We start from the raw sequence: 17,007 nt of genomic DNA, 5'->3' as shown, positions 1-17,007 counted from the left end.
TTTGTTACTTATATAGTCACGTAAGAATGTTGTTTTACGAAGCAATTACCTCCAAAAATATAACGTGCGTACAGCTGGTGTTGGTAGATAAGTAGAAAAAAAATCATTCTTCAATTAATTTTCAGGAGGCTTGTGTTATTTTCAATTCAAAGCGAAAAAAAAAAAGAGAGATGAGGACGCCATCGTTCGTCATGGAGTCTGAACGACACCATCATACAGTAGAGATAGAACAGCAGGGATCAAAATGTGGGTGCGTTTCCCTATTGTGTAAAAGGCGGTGTATTCATCTGAAAGAAAATATAATAGAATAAAACAGCGTGTAGTACGGGTTCAGCCTGCTGAGGGAAACTGCTATTGCTTCCTCGTAGGTTAAAATTTGTGGAACTGGCATGCTGGTAAACTCTAAGACTTTCGCTGACACATCAAACAATATACTGCCAAAATTGTTTGCTTTGTTATAGCGCCACTAGTATGAAGGTTCGACTACATCTGTCCATCCAAAGTTCTCAGGGAATGATCACGCGAAATAAGAAAAAAATGCGCAGAGACGAATTGTCGCAAGTAGAAGTTTGGATGAAAATCAAGAAAAACTCTTGAAACTGAAAACATTGAAAAGAAAACTTGAATCGACTAAATTGAGGGGGGGGGGGGATACTATTTTACAAATATTGCCCTCTTGTAAAACCTGAAAAACGTCACTCCAAACTGATTTGAACAACGCCATGATGCACTGAATAGGAAATAAAATGTGGGCATGTCTGTCCCCTAACTAATTGGCCGTGAATTCATTTGAAAGAGGAACTCAAAAAAGGTGGAATTGAAAGTGTGGCTTATGCATTCAACTTTCTGTGTGTGTTGGCGTCCTTCGCAAACGAAGATAACCACAGACACCCTTATTTTTATATCTTTGCGTGGCTGATCAGTCCAATCTGTGCACGTGGCAGAAGAAAAACTAGGTTTCTCTAACACTCGTGTAGAATAGTTCTTCGTTTCCGTGTTTACTACTTAGTACAACTCTTCCGTTCTGGGCTCTATCTCTCATCTTAGGCAAGATGCTGTTAATCGGCTTATAGCGGTGACTGTTAGGCTGTCAATCTTTGGCCATGGTCACCATAATCGCACTTTACTAACAAATCACGCTAGGCTACGTGAAACAGATCCCGCATCCTAACTAGCGTCGAGATTTTGACCCTTAACAAAATAACTTTCTTCTTATAATTTCATGATCGGGCGATGTAAAAACAAGATAATTAGCAGTATGAAAATTATACTGAACTTTCGGTTGAAGTTAGAATTACACTTAAAAGAGATATACGAAGAAAAAAAAATAAAAGACTGTTACATCACAATGAAATAAACAAAGGGTTTCAGGAAGAAAGCGTACCCAAGGTACCCCTAAAAGAGCTTCTTGCTGTTCGCGCAAATGACCTTATTATAAATTCAGAGCGGGGGATGAAAGGAGAATTTACTTATAATTATAATCGCCTTAAAAGAAAGAGGCGTTGATCGTGCCAATTAAAAAATAATAGTAATTACTTTCCTCATCCGGAATTCGACATGGGTTAAGTCTAAAATCGATTAGCTTAGAAACTGATCATCCGTTTTCATGTCAAATTCATGATAGGAGAGTATAGAACTTAATAAAAATGAATAGCAGCCTAGTAAAAATATTTTTAGTACAGTTAGATAGACTACTTTTCTCACAGCAAGAAAATATAGCAAATACTTTAGTTGTAAAATAAGGACCGCTAAGGAAATAGGAGATGACCAATTAGCTTATTATATTTTTGCTGAATGCTTCATGATGATGTATTATCTCCATCCATTTTCCTAACAGATAGATAAATAATTTAAAAACACGTCTACAGAAAATTCTTTCTACACGCCAATTTTGTCTTTTAACGCACGAAATAGTCAACCACAGGATGGACAGGTTTGTGGATACTGCTGCATGGATTTGGTAGGGGAAGTCGCAACGCGCTCTTTCCTTCGGTTTTACTTTTCTTCTGCCTTAACTGTTCGTCTAGCCACAGTACATGTAGCCCATTTCCTAATGATACTTTACTAGGCAGGCCTGTCTTCGGCAGTTCGCTCTCATGTCACTGAAAATAAACAGTCAATATTACATGGCCGCGTGTGGATACGAATTTTATCTTCGAGTGCGGACAATATCCCTCATATATGCGCGAGAAAAAAAATCTTATCATCAAGAGGACATTGAACGTTCTGTTTATTATGAGATAGATTTTAATTACATAATTCAATCGAAGATAATTTAAAAACGAAGAGCACCAATTGCAGTTACTACCAACATACTACATTATTATTTAGCTCGCAGAAAAATAAAGCAGGGTATTTTTTCAAATAATAATGATAAAAAAAAATTCCGAGGGAGTTGCATTTTTGTAAGTAACGCACATGAGAAAAAAAAAGAAAGAGGGATTAAAAAGACTTAATTTATAAAAAGTGAACCGCCAGTTCGGTTGCTATCATCGAGATCAGTGTTGAAAAATACTGCAATGGTACGTTCTCTGTGCGGGCTGAAGATGTTTATGAAGATGATATCCGCTAAATTTGTCCTCACTGGCACTACAGCCTGCAGACGTATGGGTAACCTATATTAATTGCAAGTGTTTTATTGGGGCGAGATAACGTTGCAAGCTCGATCACCGTCGTTCATTCAGACCGGCCACGTTTCAGTTAGAGTTAGAGTGCCGTCAGTGAGGGGAAGGGCTGGGGAAAGGCGAGAAATAGTCAGACTTGATGGCATACGGCTGCTAACCAATTGACTTAATCGCTTTATGAAGACATGAGAGCATGAATCGTTCCACTTGACATTCCACTACAATTGACACTTATGGTAGCGATGAGCACCAAGGAAACCCATCTTTCAAAACAAAACAAACTGACTATTTAGAGCTACTTTTTTGAGATAACAAATTCCCCTTAAATCAAATGTAAAAGTCAGGAGAGTAAGGGAAAAATTATCTTATTCACAAATTGAGACAAAAAAATCACCGAACTTTGCTTCTGGTACTACCTCATGACCATCTCAATCAAATTCTCCTTGTTGATGCCCTAGGAAAGGTAAAGAGAACAGTATGCAGAAGACGGAACATGATGTAATTTTGGTGCCTCTTTCAGTGGCAGTGGTTTAATTCTAAATAGACTTAAGCCGGACTCTACAACTTTATTGAAAGACGCCATAATCAGCAGGTGTGATGCCTTACGAGGGATGATTGTTTTTTTCTTTCATTAAATAATGCAGTAATCGTAGAAAATGAAATAATCATGCTGCGAAGAAAAATAAAACAACAGCTTTTTTACGTAAACAAAAGGCCTCTTGTATTTTCAAACAGGGCTAAACAGTTATTTTTGGCAAAACTGCGCTCTTAAGCATGCTCATTTTAACTTAACATGTTATTTTAGGGTTAGCCTGACCACGATCTAAAAGACTTTTCTCATGGTTCGTAATGTTTCTGCTTATTACCGCATTTGTTTGAACGGATAACAGAGAGTAAAATCTGCATCCAGATCTTACCGAAATCATTGAAGAATACTGTATTCATCTATTTAATTATTCACTGATATAGATATTTCAGGACCCATTGTTTTCTCCCAATCAAACTTTTTGCCAGCCGGTGCGAAATATACGCTCGTGGCAACCAAAAACCGGAATAAACTACGTCTCTCCAACCGTTTCAAAACGGTGGTGCGTTCGTTTAACACAACAAGACTGAGTTCGTTAAGGAAGATTTCATCCTGTCTCTTTAGAAAATGTAAGTTTCGTCTGACACTCATGTGGACTGCTAAATCACTGTATGGAAAACGAGATTAGTGAAAGGGACGGGGCAGATTTTGTAGACATGACTCTTGCAAACGAATTAATTTGATATCCCGTGAGGATTTCGTGAAATTGGGCTTGTGCATAAAGTATCTGTATTGTTTTCACGTCATGTCCTCAAAGTACTTTTTCCCCTTATCATTATGCTATCTTCTGTAACCGCCTGAAATAATTTCCTTCACTATTCTTTTTATCGCATGTATGGATATTGCGGATGGTCGCTTCCGACTTGCCTTCAACCGAACGCGGCTCAGTGGATGCCTCTTGATTTGTAAAAGAAAAAACCCAAAAACAAAACGAAACTACTCTAGATTTAGGAATCGGTCGCATCTTAAAACAGATTACTATGCTCCTTTTTATGAATTCAAGCCTCCAGATGGTAGAAATGCATCAAGCACTCTTCATTTTACAGCCTGCACTTATTGGCTATAATGATCAGCGGGCACTTCCTCGACTGTTCACCAGTCTTCGCATGGTTCGAGTTTAGGCTAGGAACGCCTGGAGCTTTTCACATGTCTGCTTTGTTGAGGTCTGAGAATGAAACTGCGTGTGTGTTTTCGACTCTTTGTGCTCTGTTTTCTCACTAGTGAAACCTTGTCACAAGTAGGCATCGATCGAAATGATTTAGGAGACCTATACAAGGCTTTAGCGAATGCTCTGTCCTTCTGCAACCGCGAATACCACAATTTGGATTCGAACGCCTTATTTGGGCTGCGTGTGGCACAAGGTAGGCATCGTAAAATTTAGAATATGGGTATTGATGATATCAGTGAATGTGTTGAAATTATCTCAAGGAATGAACTTTTTCTTTATCCTCTACCCATAATTTCCGGTCTGCAACTTTCTAGCGGTGTGGTTCTAAGTGCATTACTTGTCCTTAATTACTGTAGAATTGCATAATTGAATAACATCTTGCATTCTTATTGGTTAACAAAGAGAGATTTTAGCATGGAATTGAAAGCAAATTCAAACAAAGAATATTGTGGCTTTTTTTTTCTTATTTTTATTTAATTATGCCATTCGAAAAAAACAGCACAAAAACATAACATAATTTATTTTATTTGATAAAGCAGGTTAATTAATGGTAGCGAATGCTGATGGGACCTGCTCTAACAGTATTAAATATCATATAAATGTATGCAAAAGTAAGTGGAAAAAGTATTTTACAGATGAAATGCAAATAACTAGTTAACTAAAATAAATTATTATTGTTAAAAGTATATAAAATCATTGATGTTGTTGTGCCTTGCTGTTGAGTTAGAACCAAATGAAATTACTTCTGTAGACTTGTGAAATTAATTTTCTTAAGGTGGGTTTTAAATGAGGTAAAGCTTGGAACAGCTTTCAGCTGGGTTGGTAAACAGTTCCAGCGACTACACTAGCACGGTGGATAAAGGAGTCATGAAGAACTTTAGAGTTAGAATGAACAAGTTCAAATCTTAAGTTGTTCTTTAGGTTGTAGTTAGTTCTGTGTTTAGAGAAAAAGTTTGTAATACTATCCGATGTCAATTTGTTGTAAGCCTGGTAAGCAGTGCCAGCAAGTCTTTTTTTTACATATATAAAGTAGAGAGTTCCATTTGGCCCTGCGAAGATGGGTTTAAATTGTAAACCAATCTGGCAGCACATAATGTGAGAGTCTTCGAGCTCGAAAAATAAGCTTGATGATCCCCAAACGAGAAAACAGTAGGTGGTACTTGGTAAGATTTGAAATAGATTGATTCCAAAGTGGGTTGGTCAAAGGACTTCATCTCTTTGAGTTTGGTAATTTAAGCATTGAAGTTAGAAACATTTAATTTGATATGAGGAAACCAGCTAAGTTTGTTGTCCAATGTAACCCCAAAGCAAGATGAGCTGGATACACATTTGATGGGCTTGTCAGCTAAAGTGATAGGTTTGATCGGGTCGATAAAAGGAGACTTGGACATAAACATAATTTCTGTCTTAGTGGGTTGGATAAACAAAAAAGTTGGATTTAGCCCAGTTGTGTAGTTGATCAAGAAGATTTTGAATTTGGATGGAGATAGTATCAATTGAGTTAACAATAAAGTAAGCTGTAGAGTTGTCTGCAAATATTTCAAGGTTAGAATCTAAGTAAAGAGGAAGATCATTTGTGAAAATACTATTTAAAAAGCCCAGGCCCTAACAGGCCATTACTGTAGTGTTGTGACGTAACATGGACATGCGCAGTGTGGCAGCACGAGGTCGGACTGAGGAGTATGTTTTAGAGTTTAATAAAAAAAGCTCCATTTCTACATAGCGAACTGCATCATATTCCACAATTACCATTACCATTCTACTTTAAATTATAGGCTTGATAACTGATATGGCACTTATTGCTTCACTATTCATGCAATATCAGTTTTCACAGGCAATTTAACATGGAATTCCCACATCAGGTAATGAATTTCCCTATAGAATTTAACCCTTTGTCAATCATGACTTGTTTGATAAATCCTTTTTTCAATCTTTAGTGATATTAATTTTGTAATTAAACCTTGTGAAGTGTCAGTCTGATGGCTGAATTACCTTTACCAGTATATTAACATGATAACTCCCAAGATGTGATTGATTATTCTCCCCTGTAGCCACTGCACATTTCGTTGTAAATTATTTGAGTGGATTTGGTGTTAGATCACAAAAACAACTTCTATCAGATGATTTCGAGTACATAATATTCTCATTTACCTATTTCTTGGATAATGTATGTACAATATAGGGAGAAGTTACATGTCTATCACCTATCACCAAAGGACGTGAAAAGGACCTAAAATCAGCCATTTGCAACCGCAAACAAATGTTTTTCCCCGAGAAACATGACAGTTTAGAACCCACTTTCATGGGAACTAGTTTCATTGGAACTAGTGTCCATTGACTTCCATACTAACATGAATTTTTTTTTTCAGACTTTATTTTTACTACTGCTTAAGTAAAGTAGTGTGCCTTACTTCAAAGATCACTCATATTCAGATCATCTGATAGGGTGTGGGAAAAAATGGAAAATCATGCGTAAATTTTCAGCAATATTATGCGGAAGAAAGTGATGATTATGCGGAAAAGATGCCAGATTATGCGGAAATTTCTGAAACTTAATAAAGCTGTTCCCTTGGCTTTTTCCAACATACCAAATACACATTAACGTCTTAACGAGAATTTTAGTCTTTTATGACATGTTTGACCTTTTGCTGCCGTTCGTGGATAGGTACGTCTTTGTTCAACACAGTTTTTTTGTCGTTTTCGTTGTTGAGTTTGTCGAAAGTTTAGTAACCAGCCATTAAATCGGACGAGGAAAACTGGACACTGGAAGTCCCAAAATGTTAAAACAAAAGTAGAACCCAGGCCCATCACCAGAAGATGCATGGAACACCTGACGGTTTAAAACTGTTTACGTACAAAAGGCATGCTTTCATCGCTGTTTTGGCTGAATAACTTCTTCAAAATGATCAATATTTTTGCTTCTGAAGATGGTAAGCAGTTGCTTTCTCGCTTATATGTAGAATTTTTTTAGTTTTATGGGGAAAAATGCCCCAAGGATGCGGAGGATGCGCAAGTAGGCAAATTATGCAGATCCACACCACCGCATCCTGCCAGATGCCCTGCATATTCATTTACTAATTCACAGTTCACATATATCATTTTCATATAACTCACAGATATTTGTTTATCACTTTACTGACAGAGGTTTATTATGAACCAACAAAATGATCAACATCCAGTTGAATAACATCCAGCTTGTCTTGTTAGCCCAGTTGGTAGAGCACTCCACTGGCATTACAGAGGTCATGTTCAGGCTCTCATAAAGGCCCTAGCCTGGTTTTCAAAGGTTAATTAGTGTTAACCATAAGAGTTAAATTTTAATCTGGGTTTCAATATTTCTCTGTTCAAAAGCCGTTCCCAATTCTTTTGAGAGCATTCAGTAATAAAATTGTAGGCTTGCAAGTGGAATTAAACTGAATTTTCTTTTTAAGCTTTCAGCTCTGAAATAAAATTTCACGCTAACCCTGGGCTGTCTTAACCCACCTTTGAGCAACTCGGCCCTGAAGTTTTTCAGGCTTTTATACTCTCACTACTGCTCAAGTCATGTATATTACTTGGAAGATCACTCCTATAATTATTCATTTAAAATGTCTTACTTATCACTGAATCTTGTGAATTGTCTTATCTCCTGTGCAAGCTGTAACACTCATTGATCCTCATCAGTAGTACAGTTTTGTTTTCGGAGTTACTGTAGTAAATTTAAAATTTAAGATTCCTTTTGCCGTATTGCTAAATTTTCAGTATATTTATTGGCAACTTCATTGTTTACTCTCAGTGCTTGTTGAATGTTTGCTGTGAACCAATGTTTTTTCAAACCATGTTCAGCTTGATTTTTATGTTTCATTTCACCCATTAGGATACATCAACAGAACTCTAGCAGATATTGAAAATGGTAAAATCAAACTCAATCAAGATGTTCATAGCAACGTGATAAACCTTCTAAACAAGACGAATGAAGTTGTGAAAAACATGCTCCCTCTTCTCCGGAAACACGATCCTTTGTTTTATTCAGTACTGGATTCTCCATGGACTTATTACAAACCCTACAAAGTTCTGACACTACAGGATGTTGGTGAAAGAAAACATATCAAATCTGGTGATATAGAAAAATATTCTAACTGTGTTGGGGAAATTGTAGGAAGCAAGGAGAGCTTTATGGAGCCCTGCACCATATCTGATTATTGCTGGGGAGCTATGAAGATAAAGGGTGCTCCTAGTGAAGTGCTCTATTATCAAGCTTTATTCTTCCTCTTGGGGGAGGCTTCAGGTGCCGTAGATTTGCTTTTATTTCACTCCCCTAATCTAATCCTTAACCCTTTACATCCAAATATCAGTATGCATAATTATGTGTATAAGATGTATTATTACTTACCTTGTTTTCTAAGTTCAAGCAGTAAGTTATATAGCCCCATTTTTTCCCTGCTTATACTTGTGGTCCACGCAATTTGCTATTGGGCCCTAAATCAGAGTGCAAAAATTTGGTCCTTAACTTACAGTTGAGACCTCAAATTCCACTAGTAAGAGTTATTCATGACAGCCTTATTTGCAACCAAAATAATGTTCAAAAAATATAAATAAATGAAAACAAAAGCATGGGACGGTAGGTAACAATATTTATCATGATATTAATAATTGATAATACTTTAATTACAGCCAAGCTCACTAACAGTCACTGTATACAACCACATATTAAAGTATGTGGTATACACATGATACTGTACATAACAGTTACAAGTACACACAGTAATGTGCAGGACTCAACACTACTTTTCAACTTACTAGCCAAGTGGCTAGGGACAACTTAAATGTTTACGACAATTTCAGTTTGTTTACTAGCCAAACTGACTAGTTTCTACTAGTCTGTGGCTAGTTGGCTACCACTGGTGTCATGCCCTGGATGTAACTGAATTTATTTGAAATCATTGGTCATTTCTTGTAGAGTAACTGTATAATTATTGTTTGATGCTGTTGAAGTGACTACGGTAACACCAGTAGCATTGAAAACTGTTGGAGGGAAATTTAAATACTGCATTCCTGGGATTTACCCATGTGATCCCCAAGAGTGACTAGCATCTAATTTTTTTGCTGATAATATCACCTCTGAATCAAAACATGAAGGTGACGAGAATAAGGAAATGATCACCACTCAATAAAGCACTTGATTGTTAAACAAATTCTCCTAAGTGTCAGCACCATAAGAAATAAGTAGAGAACAGTATGGAGAATAATTATTATCTCTGGCTTCAAATAGAAAGATAATTATCAATTCAATTTAAACAAACTTTTGAATTCATTGAGCTGTACTATGAAATAGGGCCTGCTAATTTGGCCAATCACAGTGCATGTACTAGCTGAGAGATGTGATTAAAGGCTGTTATGTTGACAGAAATCCTCTCCTACTCTTACTAGCTGTCCTATGATTTTGTCTTAATTTACTTGTTTTTTTTCTTTGAACATCATTTCAATTTGGTGGCAAACAAGGCTGTCATCACAAGCTGTTATCACAAGTGAAATTCTCTGGTGATGACCTGGAGACCCACCTACAGCACATCTGCACTGTGGCCTATTTTAGTAATGCATGGACACAGTTTCAAGATGAAGGGGGTGGTCCAATGGATCTTATGTTGACTTTGAAGTTGAGCTTTAGCTGTGGATTGTTGGGATACCATGAACTCCTCACAGGGGAGGGGTTAGCAAATCTTATAGGTTGGCAGCTAAGTAGTGGATGTTATGGAGATTCCAGCAGAATGGATGAAGAAAAAATGAGGTTTGTATATTTTAAAAAAAATCTGTTGTTAAAGCTTTCTGAGGACTCAATCTTAAAAACATGTGTACTTTCTTCCCTCCTCAGAAAAAGTAATTATACCACAATTAAGTTTTTTTATAGCATTTTTCTGATTTACATGAACACCGTTCATTTGGCAGTGAGGGGTTTTATTGAACATGAGCCATGTGACATTAACATACCATAACATCAGCTTGAGCCATGTGCATAGACTAATACATGTGCAGAAATACTACTTGACTCTGCATAAGTCATATACATGTACATGTATTTGTCATTCAAACGTGATTGGGAGATAGGAAGCTTTATCATGGAACTGCTGTGAACTCTGAATGGAGAGGGTCTAGGTTGAAGCCCCAATACTTAACCTTTACTGCCCCTTTTGCCGTCCAGGGGTGTAAAGCTGAAAGGCAGGGTTACTTGCAATAGACATGCATCCCATGGAAATAAAGTTGAAAAAGTGTGCACTTGAGTTAAGTGGCCCGTAAGGTGCCGATGCCTGTTTCAGAAGTATGCCACCCTCTAGATGGGATGCTACTCCAATGCAGTTTCCCTCCTCCCTTCCCCTATCCCTTAGATTTCCTCAGGCTTTCCCTAATGTTTTCTCCTACCCAGCAATTATACTTCAGGGTGGAGACTGGCACAATGAAGACAAAGTTCCTCATCCAAGAACACAGGACAATTACGTGGCTGGGCATCCCAACCAGGGTGGCGTGTGGGGGGGGGGGGGGGGGAAGGAAGAGTAGAAGTATTGCTAGTAACTGTGTTCAGACCTGACTCTGAGTCTAGAGATCATTTCACCAAAGAAATCCTTGAATACAATATTTATCTTGTTTATGTATTATTTTCCTTCAGTGAGACAGACAGAGGAAAAGGAAAGCGTGAGTTGAAGTCATCCTACCTTGGAAGTGAGTATAAATTGACTGACTATCTGCCTAACTGTTCACTGACTTGATTGATCAACTTACAGACTGAGATATCAATGGATAGAAGGACAAAATGCGAGAGAGACTGGTAGACAGTTGAACAGTAATAATGAAAGGTTGGAATATTTGGGACAGACACCCTGGTTAATGAGAAGAGAGCAAGGTGTCTTTAGCTTGCCAGAGTTGGCCACTTAAAAGAATGATTTTTGTAAGCAGTCACCAGAAGGGCAAACTGTATGTTTTTGCCCATGGCTTTACTTGTTGCAAGCCCAATAGTAATTCGACTCATCAGCCAGTTTGTTTGTTTGGTTTCTGCAGATGGTTGCTTTAGTGACATCACTGGAGTTGGCATAGGACTTTTATCTCTCTACCTAAGGTGGGTTCTGGACCCTCCACCCCAGATCCAACCAGTAGAACTCATAAAGAGTGCCAAAGAAGATGCCGAAACAGTGTCAGTCTACATGTATATTCTTCTCTTGGTCACTGCAGCTTTTCTCTTTGCTATCAGAGGAAGAATTTTGGAAATGATTTCTTTCTTTAGAGGAACCAATAGCTACACTGTAGAGAGGTTACCAAGTTAGAAAATCAGGGAGGGTTACTATAAAATTATTTCGTCAAAGGTGTTAAAAACACTTAAAGTGCACTTAAACCCAAAATTTTTTTTCGCGTAATGAAATAAGCTTATTTTTTGGAGTATTTCTGTGCAAATTTTATTTAATTTGCTCAAATTTTTAATTTTCTGTGCCCAGTTAAAAATTAATACGGAAAATCGGCCGCCATCTTGCCCCACGACTGAGTTTAAAGAGGAATGGCTCTAGCGGGTAATGTGACGTCAAATCGAGAACACGAAAGTCTGCATTTCACACATTTTCACTTGTTTGGGAAGGTTGTCGTCGATATTGTCCGAAATATGCCGACTAGGTGTGTTGTGTGAGGAATGTATGAAGCGCGATACCCTCTTGCAAATTTCGCACGTTGCTACATCCTCCTACAACACACTTAGTCGGCATATCTTTGGACAATATCGACTACAACCTTCTCAAACAAGTGAAAATGTGTGAAATGCAGACTTTCGTGTTTTTGATTTGACGTCACACTACCCGCTAGAGCCATTCCTCTTTAAACTCGGTCGTGGGGCAAGATGGCGGCCGATTTTCCGTATTTTGACTGGGCACAGAAAATTGAAGATTTGAGCAAATAAAAAAAACTTTTTGCACAGAAATACTCCAAAAAATATTATTTCGTTAAGCGAAGAAAAAAAATTTTTGGGTTTAGGTGCACTTTAAGGTCACGCGAAGAGACAACATTTTATAATTTTAAATGTGCGATGTCTAGCAGATTAAGAGATGCTGTCTCTATCTATATTTATGTGGATCTGACTTTTGTAAGCCTACAGTTAATGCATCAACCTTCTACAAGTTACTAGCATCTCATTTCTCCCGATATTACCCCCTGAATCACACGTTAAGGTCACAGGAATAGAGGAAATGATCACCAACCCAATAGGCTCTTGATTTTTAAACAAATTCTCCTTGTCAGCACCTTAGGGAATGTATAGAGAACAGTATGGAGACTTTACTTACTAATGTGTGGGTGTAAGGGTTACATGAGACAACGAGGCACCACTGACCATCATTTTTTTTAGGTAGCTGCAGGCTCACTGCACAGTGACTGGTGTTGTAGCATGAATCTATAATTACACTGTACATGTACTCGTTTGCATTGAAAGCATAGCGGTCTTTCGCTTTTATTCTTCTTTAGCAATATTTTGAATTGAGTTATTTATTGAACGTATTTAGGTAGCGTAGCGTCGCTATTGTATTTATTCAAGGCGAGGTCAGTGCTGCCTTTTTTGAACCTCGGAAACAAAGACTTACAGGGCTCGACACTAATGGTGGCCAACTAGCCACAGACTAGTAGAAATTCAGTTTTGGCTGGTGATTTTCGATTTCCACTGGCCAGTTTGACTAGTAAACAAACTGAAATTGTCGTAACATCTAATATGCCACTAGCCACTTGGCTAGTAAGTTGAAAAGTTAGTGTCAAGCCCTGACTTAGTTACTAGAGTTATTCATTATTAAGTTCAAAACACGTCAGCAAACCTTCCCTTATTGCCTCTTTCTTGTTCTGATGATGTATAACTTTTCAACAGCCATTTATAGCAAAAAAAAGGGACCAAGGCATCATGTTATCACTTTCATTCATAGGAGCCACTGATAATTGGCTTCTCCTTACAACACTAACATAATATCGAGCAGAAAGGCAATGAGAAATGGGTGCAAATCAAGAGCCCTTGGACCCCCAGGGTCACAAGACTAAAGGGAATGATCACCAGCTGAAGAGGCTTTCGATTGTTAAGCAATTTCTCCTGGTCAACACCTTAGAAAATGTATGGAAAACAGTATGGAGAGTATGCATACTGATGTTAGGGTATCAAAGGGTTAAGGGGGCTCTTGTTTGACTAAACACCGAGCTCTCGGAGTCTGAAATGTAAGAAATATATTGCAGAACAGGCTGCCCCTGCCAATGATTTGATCAATGTAGCAAAATGATTAATTTCTGCTACTGTTAAAGACATCTCATTTTATAAAGCTTAAAATTTCGGCTATAATGTTTTTTAAATCTGGTTTTTTTTAATTACCGGCCTCCGCTGAACTCTTCTATATAAATGTTATTAGAACATTAAGTTCATTTTATCTTCATTTTACCCTAGAAAAAGCGCCTTGGACACATCGGTGTCTTAACTACTGCTGCCATTGCTTTTAGCTTCAGTTTCGTCCAGTTCCAGTTCCTCTGATTTTCCTTAAGCTGATCGCTTGGATCTTAGCGAAAGTAGTAAACATCAATCCGTTCGTCGAACACAATGTATGTTCTACTGTCCGATATTGTTGTTTAATTTTTCTCTGAGGACAGTTAGATAGTGGCGGCGCTGCTTTTCCAGCTTAGGACGTTCGTGTCCTCTTTTGTGAAGGCGATGTATGGGAGGATTGGTCCCTACTGGGTTCCAACGTTCCTCCTGCTAAGTAGAAGAAAGACCAAGTCAATTAGTCATTTCTTTAACATAGTAGATGCGATACAGATGTACTGGTATCAATGAAAGGAATATAGTTGCATATTTATCATTTCCTCTCGGTCTCCCCTTTAACCGCCCCACCCCCCCCCCCCCAAAAAAAAAAAAAAAAAATTAAAGTTAAAAGAGTCGAGATGTGGCAAGGATGTATCACATATAAAAATCTTTCCATAGCCCTTAGCAGCATTACCCCGAGCCTCTCCACCAAGTTGCGGGCTGGCGAGTCTTAATTGGGAAATAGTAGACACAGCGACGTGGTGTGTCGGTTTCTCAGCGACAGAGTTCTCATTTTCAGACCCAAAATGAAAGTTAACACAAAACGCCTTGTGTCGCCTTAGGCCATTTTGGACGCATACAACCACCACATATCGGAATTAACTATCAAACAAATCACTGTTTTTTTTTTTGTTTTGTTTTGTTTTGTTTTTTTTTTTCACTGTTTGCTTGGGAACTATCCGTTGTCGTGGCGAATTCTCCCCTAGTTACGAGAACAATGCTAGAGGGCGGGGAAATGCTGAAATTAAAATTTTATCATGCGGCCTTTGCTTGCGTCATAACGAGGAGGTAGACTATTAAAAAGTTGAAGATTGAAAACAAATTGGAATAATAACGATTATAGTAAGAATATAAAAGTAGTAATCATGATGATGATAACGTTAATGAAAATAAGAAAAAAACGGAGTTACACCACAGCATTGCTTTAATGAAGAAGGACATGACTGAGCTACTCAGTAACTGATTATCAATGTCTTTCTATTTGGGAGGGAAAAGTGAACATCTTGAGTTGTCGTTGTTCACTTTAGATTTATATATTAGAATTATGATAGAGGGTTGAAAAGAAACTTAACTTTCTGGGTAAAAGTGAACTAATCTTAAGTCCTAATTAACTTGCACAATAAACGCGTAAGCAAGAGGGAGAGGTTCAGGGTAAGTCGAGCGCATGGTGCGACTGTTGTAACGATTACAAAAAAAATTTAGAAGGGGCTAGTTGCGAAATCGATCAAGCTAGATTTCAGGATTAGAGAAAAGACAAAAGAGACACGAATGCGGAGTGCGGCTTTCACGTTCCTCTGGCCGTATATTAGTACTTTATTTTAGAGAATCTTGTCACCTCCCAACACTGATATTTTTTTAATGGACTAGGTACGCCTTTGTACCCTATGTCGCTGGGCCTTCTCCTCACTTCTTTCATGAAATCTAAATAGTTTCTTGGAGTAAATATAGAGAGTATCTGAGGACAACCAAGGTGCTCAATGCGCCTCTAAATTCCCTGTATCTAATATCTTACCGTTATTAGAGACCTTCGTCCATCTGGTCGCTTTCCTCCATTTCCAAACCATCCCATGATTCCATGTGAGTGATCCGTGAGAAGTGCAACCGTTAAAAAAGCTAAAATGACGAACGTGTTCATTTTTCTGGAACTTGAAAGTACCATGTCCTTTAAAATCTTCACCCGTTTACTTCCTTCTTCTGCTGCCCTAGCGAACGTGATCAGTTCACCTATTTCAGTTAAGAAACATCGCCTTATAAGCTGTCTTCTTAGGGATTCCCGTAGTGCGCTGAATTCAAATCGATAATAATACAAATCCTTTATACTGTGTATATACGAAGGCTCTATGCTCTTTACAATGTAGTACATGGAATAGCGCGTTTTCAAAAGTATGTGGGTTGGTTGGGAACAGCCAACACGTATTATTTTGTCAAAATATCGCGTAACTAAGGAAGTTTTCTACCCCGAAATTCGTTAGCGCTTGTTTGTGACGCTCAGAACTATACACTTGTTTTTCTGTGCCCAGCTTAGCAGGACACGATCTGACAAAGAAGCTGAATAACGCGTTTATTTTTTATGAAAGTATGTGAAAAGTTCTGCACTTAGTCCTTGGAGGCTAATCCTAGTCAGTTGTCCTCTAATTTACTTTGAAAAAAAGAATATGGTTTATCTGAAATTCATTATGTTTAACCATCATCTACTGTCACAAAAATGAATAAAGAGAAAAAAAAAAACCCACCACAATCGCTCTCCATTCAAAGTCGACGGGCAGGCAGGATTGAAGAGCACAGACCACGGATAATAACAAAATCCCGCAGTGCCGCCCTGTTCTTTATGATATCATTTGTCACTGAAGTGCTATTGAAGCATAATTAAAGATTTAAAGACACATTGTAATCTGCGAGGAGGCTGCAGATAATATGGGTTGTCGGTTCGAAGTTTGTGATTGTTTGAAAGAGAAGATAAGGGCGAATACATGAGGTCTCGAAGGGAAGGAAAATTAGATAAATAAATAAATAAAGGAATAAATAGTCGGCATGGTGTCTTTGTTGGCTTCTCTATTTTTAACTGTAATCGAGCATAAGGCATTCTGCCTGGAGACTGGAGAAAAGATGAATCATAATAATCCATCATAATCAACATTGTCATAAAATTACATGATTGTGATTTCTGCTGAACGGCATAGAATAAAACAGTCACGTGGGCAGGCCACATCATGAAGGCGAATGGAGCTTAGAAAAAAAAAAAAAAAAATGAAAAATAAAATGCATCGTAAAATTTGATATGACTTATGCCTGAGCTTTCCGCCTTTATATTTTCTTTCAGTACAGTGTAAATAGGCATTTTCTGTCCGAAAGCAAGCTTAATTAATTTTTGATACGCAAACGAGTGGGAACGAGATTGTTAAAATTTAATTCAATTTACGAACGCCTTTCCGTAGGTACCAAGATCCACCCAGACCTATGGTCTGTTTCTGTGGCGAGGAACTCGCCCTCAAGAGGGGGTGTTGCCTTTAGAAGCTTTAGTCAAACAGAGAAGAAAATAATTTTAATGCTTGCAGTCACATAAACATTGCCG

The 17,007-nt window shown here is 37.9% G+C and overlaps 2 protein-coding genes across 3 annotated transcripts; one reads left to right on the top strand and one right to left on the bottom strand.

Moving 5' to 3' along the window:
* Positions 1-4,333: 4,333 nt before the first annotated feature.
* LOC111329840 (UPF0764 protein C16orf89 homolog) lies at positions 4,334-14,213 on the top strand. The gene is made up of 5 exons (XM_022934600.2): positions 4,334-4,571; positions 8,235-8,645; positions 9,860-10,145; positions 11,019-11,071; positions 11,408-14,213. Exons 1-5 carry the CDS (start codon positions 4,382-4,384, stop codon positions 11,668-11,670), a joined length of 1,203 nt encoding a protein of 400 aa, XP_022790335.1. The 5' UTR covers positions 4,334-4,381; the 3' UTR covers positions 11,671-14,213.
* Positions 13,703-15,936, bottom strand: LOC148728892 (uncharacterized). Of its 2 annotated transcripts, none has more exons than XM_088725466.1 (2): positions 15,448-15,936; positions 13,703-14,105 (listed from the first exon to the last, which is right to left on the bottom strand). In XM_088725466.1, exons 1-2 carry the CDS (start codon positions 15,796-15,798, stop codon positions 13,962-13,964), a joined length of 495 nt encoding a protein of 164 aa, XP_088581592.1. In that variant the 5' UTR covers positions 15,799-15,936; the 3' UTR covers positions 13,703-13,961. The 2 variants fall into 2 exon arrangements, with proteins under 2 accessions (XP_088581592.1, XP_088581591.1); XM_088725465.1 differs by having other exon boundaries at positions 13,703-14,108; positions 15,448-15,914.
* Between the last annotated feature and the right edge of the window lie 1,071 nt (positions 15,937-17,007).

The sequence above is a fragment of the Stylophora pistillata genome, chromosome 6 (assembly GCF_964205215.1).
Source record: "Stylophora pistillata chromosome 6, jaStyPist1.2, whole genome shotgun sequence".
Taxonomy (NCBI): Eukaryota; Metazoa; Cnidaria; class Anthozoa; order Scleractinia; family Pocilloporidae; genus Stylophora; species Stylophora pistillata.
The sequence above is the reverse complement of the archived record's forward strand: the minus strand, read 5'-3'. Positions and strand labels throughout refer to the sequence as shown.